Source organism: Antechinus flavipes, chromosome 4 (assembly GCF_016432865.1).
Source record: "Antechinus flavipes isolate AdamAnt ecotype Samford, QLD, Australia chromosome 4, AdamAnt_v2, whole genome shotgun sequence".
Taxonomy (NCBI): domain Eukaryota; kingdom Metazoa; phylum Chordata; class Mammalia; order Dasyuromorphia; family Dasyuridae; genus Antechinus; species Antechinus flavipes.
In genome coordinates, this window is record NC_067401.1 from 108,330,187 (window position 1) to 108,357,876 (window position 27,690).

At 35.3% G+C, this 27,690-nt stretch overlaps 2 protein-coding genes across 5 annotated transcripts in view; one reads left to right on the forward strand and one right to left on the reverse strand.

Annotated features, from left to right (window-relative positions):
- LOC127559748 (Fc receptor-like protein 4) overlaps positions 1-13,874 on the reverse strand; it is a 31,143-nt gene extending 17,269 nt beyond the window's left edge. For all 4 annotated transcript variants that reach the window (XM_051993736.1, XM_051993737.1, XM_051993735.1 and 1 more), the window contains exon 1: positions 13,779-13,874. In XM_051993736.1, the coding sequence (XP_051849696.1) occupies positions 13,779-13,806 (28 nt within the window). In that variant the 5' untranslated portion in view covers positions 13,807-13,874. The remainder of the gene's footprint in view (positions 1-13,778) is intronic.
- Positions 13,875-19,648: 5,774 nt separating this feature from the next.
- The window catches only part of FCRL3 (Fc receptor like 3), a 31,706-nt gene continuing 23,664 nt past the window's right edge, over positions 19,649-27,690 (forward strand). The window contains 4 exon segments of the mRNA XM_051993750.1: positions 19,649-19,836; positions 19,838-20,040; positions 25,326-25,346; positions 26,538-26,793. Of these exon segments, the coding sequence (XP_051849710.1) occupies positions 19,805-19,836; positions 19,838-20,040; positions 25,326-25,346; positions 26,538-26,793 (512 nt within the window). The 5' untranslated portion in view covers positions 19,649-19,804.

Sequence of the window (27,690 nt, forward strand, 5' to 3'; positions counted from 1 at the left end):
TATATTTTGCAGAGCACCTATAGGTAAGGATAAGATTTCCTGTGCAGACTGAGGGATGGAGAGAAGGAAGAAGGGAGAGAGAGAGAAGGAAGAAAGGAAGAAAAGAAGGAAGGAAGGAAGGAAGGAAGGAAGGAAGGAAGGAAGGAAGGAAGGAAGGAAGGAAGGAAGGAAGGAAGGAAGGAAGGTGTAATGATGTGCTAATACCCAGGACATCCTAGAATCAGCCGGAGTCAGGATAAATAAAAGTCCTTAATCTTTATTCTTGGTCCCCAGACGCAGGATTGAACAGGATGGAAGCAGAATCTCCCCGACTGCCTCCTTCCTCATCTACCGCCCCCTGGTTAGCTTTTCTCCACCCCCTAGTCCCTCCTACAATCCTCTATACACCAATCATTCAACCAGTACAGATAGTGAAAAGGACCATTTTCCAAGCATATGCCCATAGAGTATTGTCCAATCAGTAGTTAGCCTCAAGCACCTAGCAGTCCCGACTTCAGTGCATCAACCCAATAGTTTGAGCCCTCTACAAGAAGGAAGGAAGGAAGGAAGGAAGGAAGGAAGGAAGGAAGGAAGGAAGGAAGGAAGGAAGGAAGGAAGGAAGGAAGGAAAGGAGAGAGGGAGGGAGAAAAGGAGCTGTATTGCCCCACTGGAATTGTCCAGTTGGGTCTCCAGAGGGACATCTCTACTGCTCATAGGTTGTTGTCTGTTTTTTCTTCTCTAAGAGGACCATGTCATCAGGAAAGTGATGCCATGACTTAAAAGTAAATTGTATTTAAATGAGGGCTGTCTGTGAACAATTACCATTCTTACTTTTTCTTCCAGAGTCATATGGACCCAGTGACAAGACATAGATCAGGAAGATAGTCCTGGAAGTAATAGGAATCTCTGAGTTAAGGTCTTTAACGGGTCTCAGTTTGACTGAGGCAAAACCCATTCAGTAATTACGTTTAGGTAAGAAATGAGGCAAAGAATGACCTCTTTTAGCTACTCCCCCTCAAAAAAATTTTATCTGGGAAGGGAACACCTGAAGGTTTTTGACCAAAACAGAAAGAATTGCTACTTACACTCACTGAAAGCTATCAGGGTCCAAAACAATGACTAAGTGATACATGAGTTAGGACCTATTGTTGGCCAATGAGAGCCAGGGTGACTTTGGTTTAAGACATGATCCTTAAAAAGAAATCTAATTTTAAAACCCAAAATATCTTGTGAGGTTTTAGAAATCAAAATTTATATGCCTTTATACAAAGAACCCACAGGGCTCTGGAGGAGAGAGTAAGGCTGGTGACTCTGCAAAGTTTTCCCTCACATAAATTCAATTCATTTGCAAGTCATGGCATTACCTTCCTGATGTCATGGTCCTCATCATGAAGAAAGGACAAACAACAACCTATAGGTAGTAGTAGCTGCCATTCTGGGGTCCCAACTGGGCACAAAAAAAGAACAAATAAGAAAGGACAAACAACAACTTCATCATCTCTGCTATAAGTAGTTTTTCCCTCCTCAAGATTCCATAGTCTGTATTACAGAATTTTCTGTCTTGTCTTGCATTCTGTATTCTCATACCTAGAGGGAAAGGCTATATGTTGTTTATCTTAGCATAGTAGTCATAGTATTATCCCATAATACTTAGCTTCTTTCACAATGGACAAGAAATGAATAAATAGATAGGTCAAGTGTCTTTATGCCCTCTCACTTCTTACCAACTACTCAGATCCAATATTAGAAGATACAGAATAATGAGCCACAAAACATATTATTAAACATCTAAACTCTTTGATCTAATAATTCCACTGATTAAACCTATACCTAAAGATCTAAGAAAGAGGAGGATTCATATTATCCAAAAATATATATTTATAGCAGTTCTTTTGTAGTAGCACAAAAAAAAAAGAAAAAAAAGAAAAAAAAGAAAACCCCACAAACTAAAAGGGTGCTTACCTATTGGGAAATGGTTAAGTAGTGATGATATATGACGTAATAGGATATAATTTTGCCATAAGGAATGTTGAAGGAAACTCAGAAGGCCTCTATGAGCTAATCCTGATCTAATCTATCTTAATTATAAAGCCTTCCCTCTGTTAATCATTTCCTATTTATTCTGTATATAGCTTGCTTTACATATATTTGTACACATGTTGTCACCACCCCATTACATTGTAAGGTCCTTGAGGGCAGGAACTGATTTTTTTTTTTTACCTCTTTTGGTATTCCTAATGATTAGCACAGTATCTGGCATATCATACATGATTAATAAATGTTTATTGATTGATTTGTTGATCAGAATGAAACGAGCAGAAGTAAGAGAATAATTTATAAAATGACAACATTATAAAGAAAAAGAGACAGGGAGCCAAGATGACAGAGAAGGCACATGTGACTTTCTAAGCTCCTCTCATTCCCCTCATAACCAATTATTTAATTCAGCCTCAAAAATAGCTCTTCACTGCTTAAATTCATGAAGATTAGAAGCACTACAACTTACCAGCTAAAGTCAATCTGGAAGATCACCAGGAAAGGTTTGTTCTGAGGGGCCAGAAGCAGACTTAGTGCAGGGAGTTAGAGACTAGCATTCTGAGCAGACCAGGGGCGGGGGTGATCTCTGTGGCTAGAGAAATTATAGAGACGACTCTGCTATAGGCTAACTGCTCTGCTTTAATTACAAAGCAGTAAACTGGCAGAGAAATTAAAGCCTAAAACAGAGGGTATTCTAAAAAATGCCAGAAACTAACAAGATCTATCCCTAATCACCCAAAACCGGAAATGACTCAGGCAGACTTAATGCAGCCCTGCAGCCACATCCTGCAGTTCGGGGCTTTTGCGGGGGCAGTTCTAAATCTGCACAGCAGGGGGGCACAGCCTGGGCAGCCTCTAATTGGCACAGTCGGGGGCTTGGCCTGGAGCAATAGAACTTCCCCAGGAGGCTGTGCTTCCTGGGGCATAGACATTTCTGGTCCCTGCAAATCCATTCACTGCTTAACTGCTAATACCCATATCCCCAGGGTGGGCTTTGGCTTGGGATAGTGAAACTCTCACTGCTCAGCATCTAGCCCCAGGGCAGTCGTTATCTCACACAATGGGGGTTCTTTGCAGGGCATTTTCCCAGCTCGGCCCTGCAGGCCTGAGTTACTCCAGGGTGGGGAACTCTTTCCCAGAGCACTCCAGTACCTCGCTGCTTTTTGTAGCCGGTTGGCAGGACAGCTACCCGTCCATACACCTATCACTGCTCTGCAGAGGAAGCTGGTAACCTCCTGGCCCTGAAGGAAGACCTTACAGGCTTTAACAAAATGAGTAAAAAAATCAAAAGAATGATTGATAGTTTCTATACAGAAAGAGAACCGCTTTTCAACCCTGAAGAGACTAATAGCAGACAGTCTCCAGACAACTGTTGGTCTCCAATACAAAAGGTTCTCCTAGAAGAGACTATTAAAAACCTTAAAAGAGAACTAGAAGAAAAATGGGGAAAGGAAAGAGAAGCTGTGTAAGAGAGTACAGAAAAGATATATAACTCATTAAAAGAAAAATTTGATAAAGTGGAAAAAGAAAACAAATTCCTGAAATGTGAATTGGAAAAGGTAAAAAACTCCCAAGAAGTTCAGGGAAACAGAATTTGTGAATTGGAAAAAGAAAATAACTCACTAAAAAAAAAAAAAAAAAAAAAAAAAAAAATTAGTGAAATGGAAAAAAATTCCATAGAGCAAAATGACTCATTTAAAAACTCAATTGGCCATATACAAAAAGAAGTAAAAAAAAGCTAATGAAGAAAATAACTCACTAAAAATCAGAACTGAACAAATAGAAATGACTGATTCATTGAGACATCAAGAATCAGTCAAGCAAAACCAAAAAAATGAAAGACTGGAAAAAATGTCAAATATTTACTTGGAAAAACAACAGACCGGGAAAATAGATCTAGGAGAAATAACCTGAAGATCATTGGACTACCCGAAAATTATGATGAAAAAAAAAGAGCCTAAATACTATTTTACAGGAAATCATCAAAGAGAACTGCCCAGAAGTAATAGAACCGGAAGGGAAATTAGGCGTTGAAAGAATTCATCGAACACCTTCTGAAAAAGACCCTAAAATAAAGACTCTGAGGAATATTGTGGCCAAACTTCAGAATTTTCAGACTAAAGAAAAAATTTTACAAGCAGCCAGAAAAAAAATAGTTCAAATACCGAGGTGCCACAATAAGGGTCACGCAAGATCTGGCTGCCTCAACATTAAAGGATCGAAGGGCCTGAAATCTGATATTCTGAAAGTCAAAAGAACTTAGAATGCAGGCACGAATAAACTACCCAGCTAAGCTGAGCATTTTTTTCCATGGAAGAAGATGGACATTTAATGAAACAGAGGAATTCCATTTGTTTCTAAGGAAAAAACCAGACTTAAACAAAAAATTTGATCTCCAACAACAGAACTCAAAAGAAGTAGAAAAAGGTAAAAGGAACTCTTGAGAACTGTATTTCTGTTGTGGATATACATAAAAACCACATGTATAATTTGATTTTACTGATATAACATTAAAAAAGAAGTAGAAATGGAAAGCGGATAGTGTCAGAACAAGGGAAAAGGGGAGATATAAAGAGGGAAACTACATGCAACAATGAGGCAAAGGAAACCTATTATATCTGAGGGAACTTAGAGAGGGTGAGGAACATTGTGTGAATCCTATTCTCATCAGAGTTGGCTCAAAGAGGAAATAATTGACATATTTGTTTTATAGAGAATCTTCTCTCACCTCATTAAAAAGTGGGAGAGGAAAAGGAAAAAGGAAAAAGAGTAATAAGGGAAGGGTACAAGAAAGGGGAAGGGATTCAAAGGGAGGAGAGAGGGATATTAAAGAGGGAGAGCTGCGTGACACAAATGGGACCAATAAGTTTAATACTAGGAAAGGGGGGAAGGAGGGCAAAAAAAAAAAAAAGAAAAACATAATCTGGGGATATTAGGATGTCAGGAAATACAGATTTAGTAATTTTAACTGTAAATATGAATGGGATGAACTCTCCCATAAAGAGGAGGTGGATAGCAGACTGGATCAAAAGTCAGGACCCTACAATATGTTGTTTATAGGAAATACATTTAAAACTGGGAGACACATACAGAGTAAAGGGAAAAGGCTGGAACAGAATCTATTATTCTTCAGGTGAAGTCAAAAAATCAGGGGTAGCCATCCTTATCTCAGGTCAAGCAAAAGCAAAAATTGATCTAATTAAAAGAGATAAGGAAGGAAACTATATCTTGCTAAAGGGTACTATAGACAATGAAGCAATATCAGTATTAAACATGTATGCACCAAGCAGTATAGCATCTAACTTCCTAAAGGAGAAGTTAAGAAAGTTGCAAGAAGAAATAGACAGCAAAACTATAATAGCGGGAGATTTCAATCTTGCACTCTCAGATTTAGATAAATCAAATCACAAAACAAATAAAAAAGAAATTAAAGAGGTAAATAGAATATTAGAAAAATTAGTTATGATAGATCTCTGGAGAAAACTGAATGGTGACAGAAAGGAATATATTTTCTTCTCAGCAGTTCATGGAACCTACACAAAAATTGACCATATATTAGGACATAAAGACCTCAAAATTAAATGCAGAAAGGCAAAAATAGTAAATGCTTCCTTTTCAGATCACAATGCAATAAAAACAACATTCAACAAAAAAATAGACCAAAAAGTAACTGGAAATTAAATAATCTCATCTTAAACAATGATTGGGTAAGTCACCAAATTATAGACACAATTAATAATTGCACTCAAGATAATGACAATGATGAGACATCATACCAAAATTTGTGGGATGCAGTCAAAGCAGTAATAAGGGGAAATTTTATATCCTTAGAGGCTTACTTGAATAAAATAGAGAAAGAGAAGATCAATGAATTGGGCTTGCAACTTAAAAGGCTAGAAAAAGACCAAATTAAAAACCCCAATCAATTACTAAACTTGAAATTCTAAAATTAAAAGGAGAAATTAATAATATAGAAAGTAAAAAAAAAAACTATTGAACTAATAAATAAAGCTAAGAGTTGGTTTTATGAAAAAAACAATAAAATTGATAAACCTTTGGTAAATCTGATTAGAAAAAGGAGAGGGGAAAATCAAATTAGTAGTCTTAAAAATGAAAAGAGAGAACTTTCCACCAATGAAGAGGAAACTAAAGAAATAATAAGGGGTTACTTTGCCCAACTTTATGCCAATAAATTTGATAACCTAAGCGAAATGGATGACTACCACCAAAAATATAGGCTCCCCAGATTATCAGAGGAGGAAGTAAATTGCTTAAATAGTCCCATTTCAGAAAAAGAAATAAAACAAGCTATTAATCGACTCCCTAAAAAAAATCCCCAGGACTAAATGGATTTACATGTGAATTCTACCAAACATTCAAAGAACAATTACCCCAATGCTTTATAAACTATTTGAAAAAATAGGGAATGAAGGAGTCTTACCAAATTCCTTTTATGACACAGACATGGTACTGATGCCTAAACCAGGTAGGTTGAAAACAGAGAAAGAAAATTATAGACCAATCTCCCTAATGAATATTGATGCTAAGATCTTAAATAAGATATTAGCAAAAAGACTACAGAAAAGCACCCCCATGATAATACACCATGATCAAGTAGGATTTATACCAGGAATGCAGGGCTGGTTCAATATTAGGAAAACTATCAGTATAATTGGCCATATTAATAATCAAATTAACAAAAACCATATGATCATCTCAATAGATGCAGAAAAAGCATTTAATAAAATCCAACACCCATTCCTATTAAAAGCACTTGAGAGTATAGGAATAAATGGACTTTTCCTTAAAATAATCAGTAGCATCTATTTAAAACCAGCAGTAAGCATCATAGGTAACAGGGACAAATTGCAATCATTCCCAGTAAGATCAGGAGTGAAACAAGGTTACCCACTATCACCGTTACTATTTAATATTGTATTAGAAATGCTAACTTTGGCAATAAGAGTTGAGAAAGAGATTAAAGGAATAAGAATAGGCAATGAGAAAACCAAATTATCACTCTTTGCTGATGATATGATGGTATACTTATTAGAAACAATCCACACCTTTAGCAAAGTTGCAGGGTACAAAATAAACCCACATGAGTCATCAGCATTCTTATATATCACTAACAAAACCCAACAGTTGGAGTTACAAAGAGAAATTCCACTTAAAGTAACTACTGATTGTATAAAATATTTAGGAATCTATTTGCCAAGGGAAAATCAGAAACTTTATGTTTAAAACTACAAAACACTTTCCACACAAATTAAGTCTGATCTAACCAACTGGAAAAATGTTAAATGCTCTTGGATTGGGCAAGCAAATATAATAAAGATGACAATACTACCTAAACTAATCTATTTATTTAGTGCTATACCAATCAGACTCCCAAAAAACTATTTTGATGATCTAGAAAAAATAACAACATAGTTCATATGGAAAAACAAAAGGTCAAGAATTTCAAGGGAATTAATGAAAAAAAAAATCAAATGAAGGTGGCCTAGCTGTACCAGATCTAAATTTATATTATAAAGCAATGGTTACTAAAAACCATCTGGTATTGGCTAAGAAAAAGACTAGTTGATCAGTGGAATAGGTTAGATTCAAAGGACAAAACAGTCAATAACTTTAATAATCTAGTGTTTGACAAATCCAAAAACCCCAGTTTCTGGGATAAGAATGCATTATTTGACAAAAATTGCTGGGAAAATTGGAAATTAGTATGGCAGAAACTAGATATTGACCCACATTTAATACCGTACACTGAGATAAGGTCAAAAATGGGTTCATGACCTAGGCATAAAGAATGAGATTATAAATAAATTGGAAGAGCAAAGGATAGTTTTCTCAGACCTGTGGAAGAGAAAAGAATTTATGACCAAAGAAGAACTAGAGATCACTATTGACTACAAAATAGAAAATTTTGATTATATCAAATTGAAAAGTTTTTGTACAAACAAAACAAATGCAGACAAGATTAGAAGGGAAACAATAAACTGGGAAAACATTTTTACAGTCAAAGGTTCTGATAAAGGTCTCATTTCCAAAATATATAGAGAATTGACTCTAATTTATAATTGATTTCTTAATCAAGCCGTTCTCCAATTGATAAATGGTCAATGGATATGAACAGACAATTCTCAGATGAAGAAATTAAAACTATTTTTAGCCATATGAAAATATGCTCCAAATCATTATTAATCAGAAAAATGCAAATTAAGACAACTCTGAGATACCACTACATACCTGTCAGATTGGCTAGAATGACAGGGAAAGATAATGTGCAATGTTGGAGGGGATGTGGGAAAACAGGGACACTGATACATTATTGGTGGAATTGTGAACACATCCAGCCATTCTGGAGAGCAATTTGGAATTATGCCCAAAAAGTTATCAAACTGTGCATACCCTTTGATCCAGCAGTGCTACTACTAGGCTTATACTCCAAAGAGATACTAAAGAAGGGAAAGGGACCTGTATGTGCCAAAATGTTTGTGGCAGCCCTGTTTGTAGTGGCTAGAAGCTGGCAAATGAATGGATGCCCATCAATTGGAGAATGGTTAAGTAAATTGTGGTATATGAATGTTACGGAATATTATTGTTCTGTAAGAAATGACCAGCAGGATGAATACAGAGAGTATTGGCGAGACTTACATGAACTAATGCTAAATGAAATGAGCAGAACCAAGAGATCATTATATACCTCAACAATGATACTGTATGAGGATGTATTCTGATGGAAGTGGATTTCTTCAACAAAGAGATCTAACTAAAGTTCAATTGATCAAGGATGGACAGAAGCAGCTACACCCAAAGAAAGAACACTGAGAAATGAATGTAAACTGCTTGCATTCTTGTTTTTCTTCCTGGGTTATTTATACCTTCTGAATCCAATTCTCCTTGTGCAACAAGAGAATTGTTCGGTTCTGCACACATATATTGTATCTAGGATATACTGTCACCTATTTAACATGTAAAGGACTGCTTGCCATCTGGGGGAGGGGGTGAAGGGAGGGAGGGGAAAAATCAGAACAGAAGTGAATGCAAGGGATAATGTAAAAAATTATCCTGGCATGGGTTCTACCAATAAAAAGTTATTAAAAAGAAAAAAAGAAAAGAAAAAGAGATAGAACAAGAGACAGAGAAAAATCATCAGGATCAAAACTTATTAGGGTGATTAGGAAGGGTTTTTCAAAGAGGAACCTTTATGTTTGGAATTCTAAGTCACTTTAGAGATTTATGTATTTAGATTTTTTTCATATGTAGATATATGTGTATATGTATATGCATATATATAAATATGTAAATATATATATACAAATATCTCTTTGGAACTAATGGTTATTAGATTCAAAAGTCTCTATTTTGTTCTCTTCCTTATTTTATTGTTATAAGTTTTGTTGATGACTTGTGTTAAACAAAAATTGTTAAATTGCTAAACAAAGTAAGGATTACATTACAGCGACCTCCTATAATGTAAGACAAGCCTCTATACTGAGAAGAATTAAGGGCATTTTATCTTCTGTTCTCTGCAGAAAACCAAAAGGACCCAAGACTGTTTGTTAAAAGTGCCCAGAGTTCAATTGCCTTTTACTATTCTTTTTGTTTCCCTTAATGTTATTTTAATATCTATTGCTCCCTTTGTTCAGCTTTCATCATTTCATTGGCTAAGATGACAGGAAAAGATAACGACAAATGTTGGAGGGGATGAGGGGACACTGATACATTGTTGGTGAAACTGAACGGAAAAAACCATTTTGTAGAGCAGCTTGGAACTATGCTCAAAAAGTTATCAAACTGTGCATACCCTTTGATGCAGCAGTGTTTTTTCTGAGATTATATCCCAAAGAGATCTTTTTTTTTTTTTGCATTCTATTTTTTTTTAATTTTTTATTTAATAATTACTTTATATTGACACTCGTTTCTGTTCCGATTTTTTTTCCCTCCCTCCCTCCATCCCCTCCCCTAGATGGCAAGTAGTCCTTTATATGTTGGATATGTTGCAGTATATCCTAGATACAATATATGTTTGCAGAACCGAACAGTTCTCTTGTTGCATAGGGAGAATTGGATTCAGAAGGTATAAATAACCCGGGAAGAAAAACAAAAATGCAGATAGTTCACATTCGTTTCCCAGTGTTCTTTCTTTGGGTGTAGCTGCTTTTGTCCGTCATTTATCAATTGAAACTCAGGTCTCTTTGTCAAAGAAATCCACTTCCATCAAAATATGTCCTCATACAATATCGTTGTCGAAGTGTATAATGATCTCCTGGTTCTGCTCATTTCACTTAGCATCAGTTCATGTAAGTCTCGCCAGTCCTCTCTGTATTCATCCTGCTGGTCATTTCTTACAGAACAATAATATTCCATAACATTCATATACCACAATTTACCCAGCCATTCTCCAATTGATGGGCATCCATTCATTTTCCAGTTTCTGGCCACTACAAACAGGGCTGCTACAAACATTTTGGCACATACAGGTCCCTTTCCCTTCCCAAAGAGATCTTAAAGGAGGGAAAGGGACCCACATGTGCAAAAATTTTTGTGACAGCCCTTTTTGTAGTGGCAACAAACTGGAAACTGAGTGGATGCCCATCAACTGGAGAATGGCTGAATAAATTATGGTATATGAATGCTATGGAATACTATTGTTCTATAAGAAACGACCAGCAGGATGTTTTCAGAGAGGGTTGAAGAGGCCTATATGAACTAAGTGAAATGAGCAGAACTAGGAGATTATTATACACGGCAACAACAAGAATATATGATGATCAATTCTGTTGGATGTGGCTCTCTTCAACAATGAGAGGATTCAAACCGGTTCCATTTGTTCAGTGATGAAGAAAGCCATCTACACCTAGAGAAAGAACCATGGTAACAGTGTAGAAAACAACATAGCATTTTCACACTGTTGTTATTTGCTTGCATTTTGTTTTCTTTCTCAGTTTTTCTTTTCCTTCCTCCTTGATCTGATTTTTCTTATGCAGCAAGATAACTGTATAAATATGTATACATATTTAACATGTATTGGACTACCTGCCAGCTAGAGGAAGGAATGGGGGAAAAGGTGGGGAAAATTTGGAATAAAAAGGTTTTGCAAGAGTCAGTGTTGGAAAAATTACCCAGGCATATGCTTTGTAAATTAATCAATCAATTAACTAATTAATTAATTTTTAAAAAGAGAGAGTAGTTGTATCTATAGAAATAACAGAGGGGAAGAAGTGAAGAAGGAACAGAAGGTGTTCAATCATGTGTATCAACAGCTGTTCTACATTTTAACAGCTTAGAATTATCTGAGCACTCTGAGCTTAGATGTCTTGCCTAGAGTAACACAGTCAATATGTGTCAGAGAAAGTACTTGAAACCAGGATTTTCTAAGTTAGATTAGCTCTGTATCCATTGTGATATGAGAGGCTGCTCCTCAAGCCATGTAAACTCAGGTGCCTGTTTCCACCAGAAAGAAAATAAAATAGTCCCTCTCCTTCACAACTAGAACACTGTTTTTCTATTTTTCCCATCCAGGTCCAGTTCAAGCATTTTACTCTTTGTTATACTAGCCTGTATCACCTTAATTCATAATGAGCTCTCTCTCTGCCTTAATTCACAATGAGTTCTCTCTCTGCCTATCAACTTTTATTGTCTCTACCACTAATTTGGTGCTGTTACAGATGACCTTATAATCAATGACATCCCAAACTCTTAATCTCCTTGCACCATCATATAAAAAACAATCTAACCAGACTTCCTCATCATATCCCTGAATATTGATATCTCTGGGTGGAAAAGGTCCTTCATCCAGTCTCTTTGCTTCAAGCTTCAATGCAGAGCTACGCTACACAAACCTCTGCATTTGCTTTGCACATGTGTATATATACATACATGTGCATACACCCATATGTATATTATATGTGTGTATATATACATATATACATACATATATGTATATATATACACGCATTTATTATCTTTCTCATTGATTTTGTCCTCAGTTGAACCATTTTTAAAAATAAGCAAAATCTTCAAAGCAAACATTAATAGTCCAGCAAAACAGATTCACACATTGGTCAAGTTCAAAAATGTATGTCTCTTTTCACATACTCAGTTTCAAGTCCGTTTTCAGAATTCTCCTGTCATTATTTTACCTGGCAATGAACTCCTCTCTACCCTATAAACAGTCACTAGTCCTAAATATTCACCAATAATTCCCTCCACAAAACATGTGCTTTTCTATCTATGATACTGTTATGTTCATGTATTCCAATTTATCTGGTCCTCAGATGATGGTCAATTACTTGGTCTCGGGTTCTTTTTTCCTTAAAAAAAAGAGTGGCTCTTTTCAGCAATGAGATGATTAAGGTCAATCAATATTGTGATAGAGAGTGCCATCTGCATACAGAAAGAGGACTATGGGGACTAAATGTGGATCACAACATAGTATTTTCACCTTTTTGTTGTTGTTTGCTTGAGTTTTTTTTTTTTCCTTTCTCACTTTTTTTCATTTTTGATCTGATTTTTCTTGTGTAGCATGATAAATATGAAAATGTGTTTAGACAAATTGCACATGTTTAACCTATATTAGATTACTTGTTGTCTAGGGCAGGGGGAATGGAGGGGGAGGAGGGGGAAAAATTTGGAACTCAAGGTTTACAAGGATAAATGTTGAAAACTATCTTTGCATTTTTTTTTGAAAATAAAAAGCTATTATAAAAAAATTTTAAAGTGTTGCTACAAATATTTTGGTGCACATGAAGACTTCCTTTCTATCATGATCTCCTTGAGGTATGTATCTCATAGTGATATAAAACCATTCTTAGGTTGGATGAGTACATAAACAGACATGAATCTGGTCCTTGGGGAGTTTGCCACCCTGACATAAAGGACAGGATAAAAATTAGGTAAGATTCTAATATTCATGGTTCCTATGCTAGTATATATTGGCTCTCTGCAATGCTGAGCAAAGCTGATAATAAATCATAATTTCATGCACCCCCCCCAACATTCAGTTATGTGATCTCATAAGGCATTGCAAATCGCAGTTTAAGACTCTTTGATTTAGCCCATATTCGAGTCTTTTCTTCAAGAATAGCATAGTGTGCAGTGATTAGAGTGCTAGATCAGGAAATCAGGAAGATCTGAATCCAAAATTAGCCTCAGACCCTTTTTTGCCCTAGACAAATCACTTAATCTCTGTGTACCTCATTTTCCTCATCTGTAAAATGAGGCTAATAATAGCACTTATCTTCTAGAGTTCTTGTGCTGATCAAATGAGATTATATTTTCTTTTCAAAATTGTTTTGTAAACCTCAAACTGCTATGTAAATGCCAATTAATACTATGATTTTGTCAAATGTTTTGCTAAAATCTAGATAAATAATATGTTTAACATCCCCTTTATCTACCAGCACAGTCACCCTATCAAAAAAGGACATAAAATTAGACTGGCAAGACCAGGTCTTAATGCCTTTTTGTGATGTCTTTGATAAGAGCATCTAGAATTTTGCCAGAAAGAGAAGTCAAACTCTATTTTCTGTTGTATAATTTGTGGATTCTATTCTCTTCCCTTCTTTTTGAGATCCTAATATTTTGTTCTCCTGAAGTCCTACTGTATCCCTCCTGTTCACCATGATCTTTGAAAAATGAAATTCACCAATAAGATACATTTCAAACAGCATATCCAGAGATATCATTTCTGGGAAACCTGCAGGCCTCCATCCGTATCTTATCCCTGAGAACTCGTGTTAAATTATCCTACTCACCCAGGGCCAGAATGAAGAATGGATCCATAGAGATAAAAAAAGAAATCAGACAAATTCAGACTAGGCACAGTCCACACCAGCATCCAAATAAGGGTACTTGCTTCCTCAGAGAAAGTGAATTAGAAAAAGAGAAGTAGAAGTGCTTCTCTACTAAGCATGCTCATGATCATACTGATCAGTGCTTCCGCAAGGATAGGAATGACTCTTTTCTCAGCTTGAAGTTTCTATAAAGTAGCTGTTTAAGTAAGTCTAGTCTGTGTGGTGCCTAAAGATATCGTTGCCCTTTCTGAACTGTCCTGAGTTCTTCAGCTTCTCTCTCCAAGGAATTTTCCCAAGCTATTATTTCTGGGTCCAAGAATAATACCAGGCTAAGGTCCCAAAGAGGTTTCACATCATCAGACCTGTATCATTCAATTAAAATCATCCCTGGGTCTTATAGATGGAAGAAATTGTAAAGGCTATTAAGCCCAACATCCCCCTTCATGTCAGAATCCTTTTTATAGCATCTTCTGTTTTGAAAAGAACTTAAACCCCTTCAGTTCTCTTTCATGTAAATTCTTTTAATCTTATCAAAGAACTGAAAACTGAAGAAATATACACCAATTAAGAAAGGACTGAACAAATGATTACATAGAAAAGTTTTTTTGTACTATAAGGAATAAAAGGGATATGGTTTCAGAGAAACCTGGGAAGATCTGCATGGCATGATGCAGAGAGAGCACAATTTACACAATAGCAACAGCTTTGGAAGATTTAATCAGCTCAATTGCCAACTATGATTTGAGAGAACTGATAATAAAGAATACTACCAATCTCCCAATAGAGAGATGAAAAACTTAGGGTGCAGAATGACAGAAATGCAGATATTTGTATGTGTGTACACATGTGTATATATACAGAAAGAAAGAATGTTTTGAGACAATCCTCTGCCATAAAGGAGTCTCTGTTGGGAGAATGTAGGTTTCCCCTATTGACCCAGACTTTCTACAACTGTACTCACATTTTCATACTCCCACAATGAATGTGTGGCTGTTAATAGATTAAATTCTTGTTCAGGAATCCAGTTTATGTCTAAGGAAAGACATATGGGCCAGCCAATAATGTTGGAGAAAATAACCCCTTAATGAGTTTAGGTGCTAGCAATAGCATGTAAAAGAATGAGCATTAATTCAAGGAAAAGTTTTGTTGTGAGCAAAAAAAAGAGAAAAAAGGGAAGCCAAACATAACTCAGCAAATTCATTAACATGGAGTATAACTCATTCAAGGATAGTGCTGAGGTGGGGAGCATAGAGATACAAGTCCATTCAGCAGCTGCAATAGATAGATGAGCTCCTGGAAGGAAGAGGGTGCTCTCAATAGAAGGAAATATATGGTCCAAAATGGTCTTCTTAGTGTGGGGTTCTCATACTCTGATTTTGAGTGGCTCCTCTAAGTTGGTGAAGTTACATATCAGGGGTCGAAGTGAAATAGTATTCAGGGGAATTTGTCATCAGGGAAAAAAACAATGACCTGATGGCATATAATATATTATTTGGGTGACACAAAAGTACTAACCTGTGAAAAATATTATTGTCACTATTTCCCTATGGGATGTCCTACAAGCTTACACCCTCCCTTAAGGGAAGAGTGTCATGATATCTCAAAACCATCAAGGCTAGTGTCAAAGCTACTAGGCCTAATCTTATAACAAAGACAGAGACAGAAAGACGATATAAGCACAAGTATAGATTTTGATGCAAGAATCTGTTTTGTTTGACTATGTGTGTTACAAATGCTTGGATTTTTTGTTTGTTTTATTGGCAGAGAAAGATGGGAAGAATAGAAAATAAAATTTTGCTCTTTGAAAAAAAATATTTTAAAAGAAAAACAATTTAAAAATTCTATTTCATTGACACAAATGTACCCAGCTTTTCAATTGTTATTTTTAGCATTGTTATTGGTGTCCTTGTCATTTTTTTTGCCTTTTAAGTGGGAAGAAAGCAAGAGAAGAAGAAAGGAAGAAGGGAGGGACAGAATGAAAGAAGGAAAGAAGTAAGGAAGGAAAGAAGGAAAGGAGGAAGGAAGGAAGAGAGGGAGGAAGGAAGGGAAGGAGAGAGGGAGGAAGGAAAGTGAAAGAAGGGAGGGAGGGAAGGAAAGAGAGAGTGAGGGAAAAAGAAGGAACTGGCATTTGTTAATACTATCTTATGTGCACCAGGCAACATGAGCTTATTTTCTTTTTTTTTTTTTTTAATAATTAAAGCTTTTTATTTTTCAAACATATGCAAAGATAATTTTCAAAATTTACCTTTGCAAAACTTTGTGTTCCAATTTTTTTTTCCTTCTCTTCTCCCCACCTCCTCCCCTAGATGGCAAGTAATCCAATATATGTTAAGTATGTGCAATGCTTCTATACATATTTCCATAATTATCATACTGCACAAGAAAAATCAGACGAAAAAGGGGAAAATGAGAAAGAAAACAAAATGCAAGCAAACAACAATAAAAAGGTGGGGGGGGGTGGGTGGGAGGAAAATGTGATCCACACTCAATCCCCACAGTCCTCTCTCTGGTTGCAGATGGCTCTCTTCATCATAAGATCATTGGAACTAGCTTGAATCATCTCACTGTTGAAAAGAGCCACCTCTGTCAGAATTGATCATCATACAATCTTGCTGTTGCTGTGTACAATGTTCTCCTGCTTCTACTCACTTCACTTAGCATCAGTTCATATAAGTCTTTCCAGGTCTCTATGAAATCATCCTGCTGATCATTCTTACAGAACAATAATATTCCATAACATTCATATACCATAACTTACTCAGCCATTCTCCAACTGATGGGCATCCACTCACTTTCCAGTGAGTGTCACTACAAAAAGGGCTGCCACAAACATTTTTGCACATGTGGGTCCCTTTCCTTCCTTTAAGATCTTTTTGGGATATAGGCCCAATAGAAACACTGCTGGGTCAAAGGGTATGCACACTTTGATAACTTTTTGAACATAGTTCCAAATTGCTCTCCAGAATGGCTTAGATCCATTCACAACTCCACCAACAATGTTTTAGTCTCCCAGTTTTCCCACATCCCCTCCAACATTCATCCTTGTCTATTCCTGTCATCTTAGCCAATCTGAAAGGTATGTGGTAGTATCTCAGAGTTGTCTTAATTTTATTTATCTGATCAAAAATTATTTAGAGCATTTTTTCATATAACTAACTGATTAGATCTGATTTTATTTGTGTGAAAAGTGTTTTGTAATTGTATTCATATAGTTCCTGACTTTGTCTTGGTAAACTCCCCAATATTTTATATTATCTACAGTTATTTTAACTGGAATTTCTCTTTGTATGCTGGACTTTGTTGCTAACATATAAAAATGCTGATGATTTATATGGATTTATTTTGTATCTTGCACCTTTGCAAGATCTGCAAAAGTGCTGCAAAATGATGAAAATTTGGTTTCCTCATTACATACTCTAATTCCTTTAATTTCTTTTTCTTCTCTTATTGCTAAAGCTAAATTTCTAGTGATTGTAGGCTATCTTGTTTTACCTCTTATCTTATTGGGAATGGTTCTATTTCATTTCCATTACATATGATACTTGCTGATGGTTTTAAATAGATGCTACTTATCATTTTAAGGAAAAGTCTATTTATTTCTATACTCTCCAGTGTTTTCAATAGGAATAAGTGTTGGATTTTGTCAAATGATTTTTCTGCATCTATTGAGATAATCATATTATTTTTGTTAATTTGGTTATTAATGTAATAAATTGTGCTCCTAGTTTTCTTAATATTAAAACAGTCCTGCATTCCTGGTATAAATCCTATTTGGTAATGGTGTATTATCCTGGGGATATAAGCTTCTAATAGAGAAAGAAGACAAAATATAAAAGTTACCTGAAAATCAAAGGTAGGTTTTACACAATTCTGAAATTCCAAAAGTCAGGAACAGAATCCCTTTACAAGATGAAAGCTTCAGGATGAACTCACTAAAGGGAAAAGTGGAAGCTATGTATGGTATGTTGAATATCAGACACTAATTGATTCATAATAGAACCTGAAAGTGGTTGTATCCACTGCATATTGTTCTATAGACCAAAAAAAAAAAAAATCAAATGTTTGTACAAAAATATTTATAGCAGTTCTTTTTGTGTCAAGAATTGGAAATTTAGGGGATGTCCATCAATTGGGGAAGGGCTGAACAAGTTGTGGTATATTGTTTTAATATTACAACTTGTGGGGCAGCTAGGTGGCATGGTGGATAGAGTACCAGCCCTGAAGTCAGGAGGATATGACTTCAAATCGAGCCTCAGACACTTAACACTTCTTAGTTGTGTGACCCTGGGCAAATCACTTAACTCCAATTGCCTCAGGGAAAAAAAAAACACTAGAACTTGTTTAGCCATTCTATATGCTTAAAAAAATGACAAGCAATATGATTTCAGAAAAAAACCTGGACTTACATGAACTAATACAAAGTGAAGAAAACCGAACTGGTAAAAGACTGTATACAATAAGATCAATAATAAATGATGAAAAATTGTGAATAATAAAGTCAATGTCAGCAATACAATGATCCAACATGATCCCAAAAGACTCATCATGAAAAATGTCATCTTCCTCTAAAGAAAGAATTAATATTGTTTGAATGCAGACTGAAGCATACTTTTTCTTCCTCTTTTCTTTCTTTCTTTTTCTTTCTTCCTGATTGAATTTTCTTGTGCAAAATGACTAATATGAAAATTTTTATATGATTGATATGTATGACCTACATCAGGGAGGGGAAAGGGAAGGAAGGAAGGGATAGAATGTGGAACAAAAAAAAACTTTAAAAAATATCAAATCATTTTTACATGTGATTAGAGAAAAACTAAAATATTATTTAAAAATAATAAATTACAACTAGAAGCATCCATTTAACAATTCAATAACCCTGTAGTGAGACAAAGGCTATTATTGAATATATAATTGAGGGTAGGATCTAGGCCTTTGAGTCAATGTTTCTGTTCCCCCTATGTTATCTGTTTCTCTAGGGAAATATTAATACTTTGGGTTTTCTGACTGCTTAGATCTTTTGCATAAAATATACCTATGGGACTCTGCCCACCAAAACCAGTAGCGGCTGCTTTCTTGACAACACTGCTTCCCTATTCCTGAGTATGACTACGTTAGATATAATAGGAACAGGACAAAAAGAACAGAACTCTTACATAGAGTAAGGGCTTAATAAAAGTTTGTTGAATTAAACTGGGCACATTCTGAATTCCATCTTGTTATTTATGTTTCTTATATCTTTTCTTCCTTAGCCATATGCTTGGAAGAAGACATCTTTTGCCTCTGCTTTGCCCTGCCCTACTCCTAATACATTGTATCTCTCTTAACTTCTGGTGCAGCTTCTGGTTTTCCACCAAGTTGCAGGTGCCTTAAAGCAGAGTTTTTCAAACTGTGTGACCTAAATAGTTGAAAAGAAACTTCGCTTAGAAGTCAATGATCTTTCCATTACATCACCGGGAGCTGGACTTACTATTTTCTGCGGTTCATTTAGGCTCTAATAGATTTTGATCATATGAAGAAGAGTATTGTCTTCTAAGACCTAAAGCAAACATTTCAAACTAGGGCTCTTTGCTCAGCTGAGGAAAATTTTCCAGCTCTCGTAGCTCTGTGTCTTTAATTTAACTTATCAGGTAGGGGCTAAACTGTCCTTACTCCTTTTTGAACTTTCTGTTTAGAATTAGAAGACTTGATTTGTTTAGAAGCACATAAATGCTTTTTCTATAGCCTGACAGCTGTGTGTTTTTCAAAGGAGGGGGGGGAATTATACACTAAAGTCATCAAGCATTTGCATATGTGAAAGTGAAGATCTCTTTAGCAATACAAAGCAAATTATATACAATTTAAAGGGATCTCAGTTTGGTCCCAAATGCAGCGCCAGAAAGAGCTGATTTTGAGAGGCAGCCAAAAGTTGGAAAATTTGACAAATAACAATATGAAGAAAATATGGAAATCAAACTGTTTTTTTTAGAAAGAGAGAATAAAGAAGACAAATGTCAATTAAAAGGGAAGAAATTATAATTAGCTGAAGGAGGATTTCTTTACTTCCCTTTTTTAATTAAGATGGCCACTTCTCTTCTGAAAAGTTGCTTCCGAACCTTTGTCTTAATGTGCACATTTCTGTTTCAAGGATCAGAAATGAATCTGTTTGCTACTGAAAGAACATTTCCCTTCCAATCATCCTTGGACCTTCTCCTCATACTCCTGTGGGCATCACTGCTGGTAATTGGTAAGTAGGATTTTCAGACTGGGATCTGAGCTGTAAGGGAAACAAAGCCCTCTCTGAGTTGATCTCGGAGAAGAAATTCTTGCCCTGAGCAGCCTGGAATAGTCACATTAATTGTTCATATTTCTTTCTTTTTATCTTTTGTTCAAACAAGTTTAAAGAATGTTGGTTTTACATTACAGGAATTTTTAGGGGAAAAAATTAAACAAGTGATGAAAAGGCCAAATCTGACAATATATTCAACATTCGGTCCTTGTTGTTCCATGTATCTCACCATGAGGAGAATGGTCCTTTTGATCCATTCTCTAGGATAACTGTTGGTATTTTTTTTTTAGTTAATCAGGTTTCAACTTTCTACTAATAATATTTTCAACACCCTGTATATATATATATATATGTCACTCTTTGAGTTCAGCTTATTTCACTCTGCATAAATTCATTCAAATTTTCCTATGTTTTTCCAACAATAATAAGAGCTAATTTATTTACTTACTACCTACTATGTGAATGAGCTGGAGATAAAATGGCAATATCCAGTATCTGCCAAGAAAACCTCAAATGGGATCACAAGGAGTGGGACACAACTGAAATCATTAAATAACAATACAATATTTCTCGTATTCTGCTAAGCACTATCTTATTTGGCTTTCACTCAACCCTAGGCAATAAATGCTGTTATTATCCCTATTTTACAGAGAAGAAAACTGAGGCAAACAGTAGTTAAATGACTTGACCAGCATTACACAATGAGGAAGCATCTGAAGCCAGAGAACCCAAGCCTTCTTGATTCAGATTTAATGTTCTATCCATTGTACCCCCCCTTCCTCTCAACTCACATTCATCATCTTTTTTAATCTAATTTTTTGTTACATTTTAAGTTTCAAATTTTCTCTCTCACTCTCTCCCCAACCCACACTAAAGAAGGCCACCATTTAACACACACACAAAAAATATATATGTAAAATCACACTATGCATACATGTATTTAATCAGCTCTTTCTCCAGAGATGGCTAACATTTTCCTTCTTAGATCCTTTGGAGAAACTCAATATCTCTTAATCAGTCATAATATTCCATTACATTCACACCTTGCATATTAGCTATAGGGACTCTCAGAGATCTCTTAGTCCCACCTCCTCATTTTATGCATGTAGACACAGAGGCCCATTGAAGTGACTTGCCCAAAGTCACACAGGTAATAATTATCAGAGAAAACACTTGAATCCAAGACTTTTGATTCCAGAGTCTGTGCTCTTTTCACTATACCATATTCTGTTATGATATAATATATTCCATCCTTTCTTAATCAGTGGGCATTCCCTTTATTTCCTGTTCTTGACTACAAATATTTGGGAATATAGGGTGTTTATTTCTATTTTTCCCATCTTTAGAAAACATTCCTAAAGTGAAGTTTCTGAGTAAAAAAATATAAGCAATGTAATAACATTTTTGGTATAATTTCCAAGTCAATGACAAGAAGGATTGGAAGTCATAGTTCCATCCACAGGCATGTGATCCTTTATTCTCACACTTCTTCCAAAATTAACTATTCATTTAATTAACTATTACCCTTGCTATGCTGATAGATGAAATGAAAGTTCAGATCATTTTTCCTACTTACTATTAGAGATTTGAAGCATATATTGCTTTGTATATTTTTTCATCATTTGCAGTTCTTCTTTTGAGACCTTTTGGCTGTTTACATATTGGGAATGACTTGGTCTAATATCTTTCTGTCAATTCCCATACATCTTTGAGATCAGACTATAATGAGTAATATTTGATATACATATTTTTAACAATTCCTCTTCTTATTATGTTTTTATTTTATTTGTATAAAAACTTTTAAATTTTGTATAACCAAAACTATCTTTTTCATCTTTTACAATTACTTCTCTGCCTTATTTGGTTGAGAAATCTCCCTTTAACCACCGATATGAAAGGTACCTCATTTTATTAACCACTGTAACTTATGGTATTACATTTTATATTTAGGCCACATATTCATTTGGAACTTATTGTGATTTATGACATAAGATAATAATCTTTCTCTCTCTCTCTTTCTCTCTCTCTCTCTCTCTGTCTCTCTCTTTCTCTCTTTCTCTCTCCCTTCCCCATACTATGATATCACTTCTATATGCAATTCCTTTCTGTTGAGGGGGCCAAATACTAATTTCTCCTTCTGTGACATTCTTCTCCCTTCTCCAATATTCTATCCCTACTTTCTTATCTTCTCAAAAGCAGGGAGAGAAATCTAAAAATTTCTACTTACACTAGAATTCTGTTAAATCTTTTCCTTAATGCCTCTGTTCCACCCTCCTCTTCGCTCAAAATAAAAATAAAAATTTAACCACCACTAATGAGGAGTAAGATATTTTTGTCCCTGAAATATTTATTTCCCTTTCTCTTATTCTCTTCCTGATTATTCTCCATTATTCTTTTCTTTCTAAGATTCTTTTGTCTATTTATACTCTTTGGCTTTTCTTTAGAAGTCTTTAATCATTATCTAAATTGTTTAAGATTTTAGTTTCTATTTGGTGATTTTGTACATAAAATGCCTTACTTACCTCTGTTATTTTTTATGACAATTTTTTTCCTTTTTTCTTAAAATTCCAATTGTGTGTGTATGAAATGATAAAACTCAATTTTTAAAAATGAGGTTTATTTTATTTTTAAAATTTATTTATTTAATATTTTTCCCAATTACACTTAAAACAACTTTTGAATTCCAGATTCTTTCCCTTATCCTTACTCCCACTGGTATTTACAATAAACTATTTTTTATCATAGGAAAAGACCCTGGAAATGTTTGGGGGGAGGAGTTTGGAGGAGGGAACTTCTAGACCTTCAAAAATTATATTATATAATACAATAAATATTAAGTGTTGTAGAAATGGTATTTTCTTTTTTTTTAATTTAAATTTTATTTTATTTAATAATGACTTTGTATTGACAGAATCCATGCCAGGGTAATTTTTTACATCATTATCCCTTGCACTCGCTTATGTTTCGTTTTTTTCCCCTCCCTCCCTCCACCCCCCCCCAAGATGGCAAGCAGTCCTATATATGTTAAATATGTTGCAGTATATTCTAGATACAATACATATTTGCAGAACCGAACAGTTCTCCTGTTGCACAGGGAGAATTGGATTCAGAAGGTAAAAATAACTCGGGAAGAAAATCAAAAATGCAAATAGTTCACATTCGTTTCCCAGTGTTCCTTCTTTGGGTGTAGCTGTTTCTGTCCATCATTTATCCATTGAAACTCAGTTAGGTCTCTTTGTCATAGAAATCCACTTCCATCAGAATACATCCTCATACAATATCGTTGTTGAAGTGTATAATGATCTCCTGGTTCTGCTCATCTCATTTAGCATCAGTCCATGTAGGTCTCTCCAGGCCTCTCTGTATTCATCCTGCTGGTCATTCCTTACAGAGCAATAATATTCCATAACATTCATATGCCACAATTTACCCAGCCATTCTCCAATTGATGGGTATCCATTCATTTTCCAGTTTCTAGCCACTACAAACAGGGCTGCTACAAACATTTTGGCACATACAGGTCCCTTTCCCTTTTTTAGTATCTCTTTGGGGTATAAGCCCAATAGAAACACTGCTGGGTCAAAGGATATGCACAGTTTGATAACTTTTTGGGCATAATTCCAGATTGCTCTCCAGAATGGTTGGATTCGTTCACAACTCCACCAACAATGCATCAGTGTCCCCGTGTTCCCTCATCCCCTCCAACATTCATCATTATTTTTTCCTGTCATCTTAGCCAATCTGACAGGTGTGTAGTGATATCTCAGAGTTGTCTTAATTTGCATTTCTCTGATCAATAGTGATTTGGAACACTCTTTCATGTGAGTGGTAATAGTTTCAATTTCATCATCTGAAAATTGTCTGTTCATATCCTTTGACCATTTATCAATTGGAGAATGGCTTGATTTCTTATAAATTTGAGTCAGTTCTCTATATATTTTGGAAATGAGGCCTTTATCAGAACCTTTAATTGTAAAGATGTTTTCCCAGTTTGTTGCTACTCTTGTTTGCATTCGTTCTGTTTGTACAAAGGCTTTTTATTTTGATATAATCAAAATTTTCTATTTTGTGATCAGTAATGGTCTCTAGTTCATCTTTGGTCACAAATTTCTTTCTCCTCCACAAGTCTGAGAGATAAACTATCCTATGTTCCTCTAATTTATTTATAATCTCGTTCTTTATGCCTAGGTCATGGACCCATTTTGATCTTATCTTGGTATATGGTGTTAAGTGTGGGTCCTTGCCTAAAGAAATGGTATTTTCTTTATGCTGACTGTGATGGTTTCCATTTTTTGCGGGGGGGAAGGGATGTTTTAAAGATTTGATCAATCCAGATGACCAAGGTTTGAGTAAATGGTGGGGCTTCATTGCCATCTGAAGTATAAAAAGTCCTACTTTATAGTAAATAACAGTTTAGCAAAAATGATATAATATGATTATATCTGCCCTCTTTCAGAATTTCAAACCAGAAATGAATGAAAGTTAATTTATTTGTCCACCTACCAAGGGGCTGTGCTACTTTCTTGTCATAGAGAGTAAGAAGTTGAACAAGACAATCCCAAACACAGCAGTGATATGAGTCAACCCAAGCTAAGTGTCAAACTCCTGATAATTGCAATAAAAATGAAGGAAGGCTATATTCTTTTGGTTTGCAAAGGAGAGCTTTCTGGGTAAGGCAAGACTTGAATAGTGCATTGTAAAAATGAGTATGAATGGCTTAGGCAAGATGGTGACAATCATTCTAAGAACTTGACCCAGAGATAGTCAGGTGGCACTCATATAGACTGGATTGGGAGTTAGAAGTCTTGCCTCAGGCACTTATTAGCTCTGTAAAATGAGAATTTAAAATAGTCCCTACTTCAAAGGATGGTTCTGAGAATCAAATAAGCTAACATATACAAAATGCTTTGCAAACCAAAGTGTTATAAGAATGCTAGCTATGACAATGATGATAATGAAGAGGAGGAGACAACAGCAGCAGGAAAAGGAGGAGGGAGATGAAGAGGAGGAGAAGGAAGAGGAAGAGAAGGAAAGAATGTGAATAATGATCTCATGGTACAAGAAAGAACATCTTCCTGTTTTCCCTCTTTTTGCTTCCTATCATCCTTATTTTTCTTTTCTTCTTTTTCTTCTTCCATTTTCTCTTTCTCTTCCTCCTTTTTTCTTTGCCAGAACATGAGATATTAAATGAAAAGTTTTGAGAATTCCCACATTAAGTAATCTGTTTCTTGCCTCTCTTGCAGCTTCAGTCTGTGGACAATCTGGTGAGTTACATTTTATTTTTCATGATCTCCAAATAGGCAAGAGCCAGAAACTAAGACATTAATCCTTTTCTTCAAATCAACATTTCCTGGGATATTGCAACTATCCAGTTTCCCCTCTGCTCTCCTAAAAGAGATGTGTGTTGAAAAATGCATCAGGCATGAGAAATATTAGACTTGGATCTTGAATCAAACTCTGTCATTAACAATATATCAAGAACAGATAGATAGATGGATATGCACTCACAGTGCCTGGCACATAGTAGCCCTTATTGATTGTCTATATACATACATGCGTAAATGTGTATGTATACACACACACACACACACACACACACACACATATCCAAATACCTGTACATACAAGTGTATCCATCACCTAAAATTCAGTAGAGTCAGAAAACCTGGATTCAAATCCCAGATCTGTCACTTGTAACTATATGATCTTAAGTAAGTCATAACTTTGAGGTTCTTTAATTTGCTCATCTATAAAATGGGGAACTTGGACTGAATGGCCTATTTCAAGTATTAATATTGTATGATATTTCTTTTTCTGGAAATGGCAGTGTTTGAGACCCCTTTCTGGTAGCCATACATTTCTATTATGGAGTCAGAGAACTTTTATTCAAATTTGATTCCTTTTTTTTCCTTGGGTTTTTTTATCTATGTTTGCTTTTACAGAATGTTTTACATGGAAATGTGTTTTATAAGAAAACACACATATAATCTATGTCAAATTACTTGTCTTTTCAATGAGGAAGGAGGGAAAGAAAGAAGAGAATTTGAAACTCAAAATTTGAAGACAAAAAATTGTTAAAATTGTTTTTCATGTCATGGGGAAAAAATAAAACATTAAGAAAAAAAAGAACTAATTTAGCCTTTTTCCTTTCTGAGATCCTAAGACAGTTCTATGGATGTCCTTTCTTAAATGTTCTTTCATTGTTTGAAATACATGGACAGACTTCTCCCAATTGGTGAGCTGATATCTGGAGGCTGGGGACAGTCTTTGAAAAGCAGGAACATCTGGAGGACTGTGTGAGGGAAAGGAAAGGGATAGCATAGGGATTCCCTTTATGAACCCAAAATACATTGAGATAAAGAGACAATCATCTTTTTGTATTTTGTATATTAGCTATTATGGCTGTAGTTGTGAGTTCTTTCAACTTTGACCCTTTTTTTCCTTCTTCACATCAGCTACACTGAAGCCAGTGATTTTCCTCACACCCCCATGGACTACTTACTTCGAAGGGGAAACAGTGCTTCTAAAATGCAATGGATTTCACTCCTATGTAACAGGGAAAACACAATGGTACTTCAACCAGAAACTACTTGAAGAAACCCATAGCAGCATTAGTGTTCAAAATTCTGGACAGTACCAATGCAGGATCCAGGATTCACCCCTCAGTAATCCTGTATCCAAGGAAAAAACTTGGATCCCCCAAATCTCTTTGTAGAAATTAGAATTGTTCAATATGAAATATTAGCCTATAACACCAAAGTTTTTCAACATGTTGATTAATTTTGCTGAATTTGTTTTTTCTTCTTTTTAAATTCTTTAAATGTAGGTAATATAGAAATAGCAAATACCAATAGATACTTATTAATTTCATCTTTAAAAATTGGTTTCAGTTCCTCTAAGAGCTCAGGTTCTTCATTTCAGTCTTACTTTGGGCTGAGGAGTAAATCTTTATTGCCTCTAAGTTTTGCATGTTAATGTTTCCTGGACAGGGAATTGGGGAGCAATTAGAAATTTTATAGGACAATAATAGCATATCCCTATTTTCAGGACTATCCTGATACCTGGTCAGCCAAGCATCTATCTTCTTCTCCATCCCCTGCTTTGGCCTTTAGGATATTAGTATTCACTTCTAGTTGGTTGTAGGGTAATAGTTTGGTCTTCTAGTTTAAACAAGCAGGCATAGAAAAAAATAAGAATCTTTGTGCACTAATTACAAGACATTACCCTAAGTATTATAGAGCTATGGTATGGGATTCATTTCTTGATTAATATATGAGAATTAGCATAATTACATACTATATTGGACCTTCATTTCTCTAGTAGTGTCATGAAATGATTCTTTTAGAATGGGACAGTTTTTTTCCCCTTTATAACAACAAGCACAAATTATCATAGATAGATCCTGCAAAGCAGCCTCCTTTTTCTAGGAAATAAAATTATGAATTTATTGCTCCAAATCTGCTTGAAACATTTAACCACAAAGTTGGAGTTAAACTGTTGAGCCAGAAAGACATTAGTGTAGAGGGTCAGTATTGAATAAGTCCATGTACAGAAGAGAGTCCAGTTCAGGTATTACTTGAGAGCTGCTCTCTGTAAAGGCATGCAGTT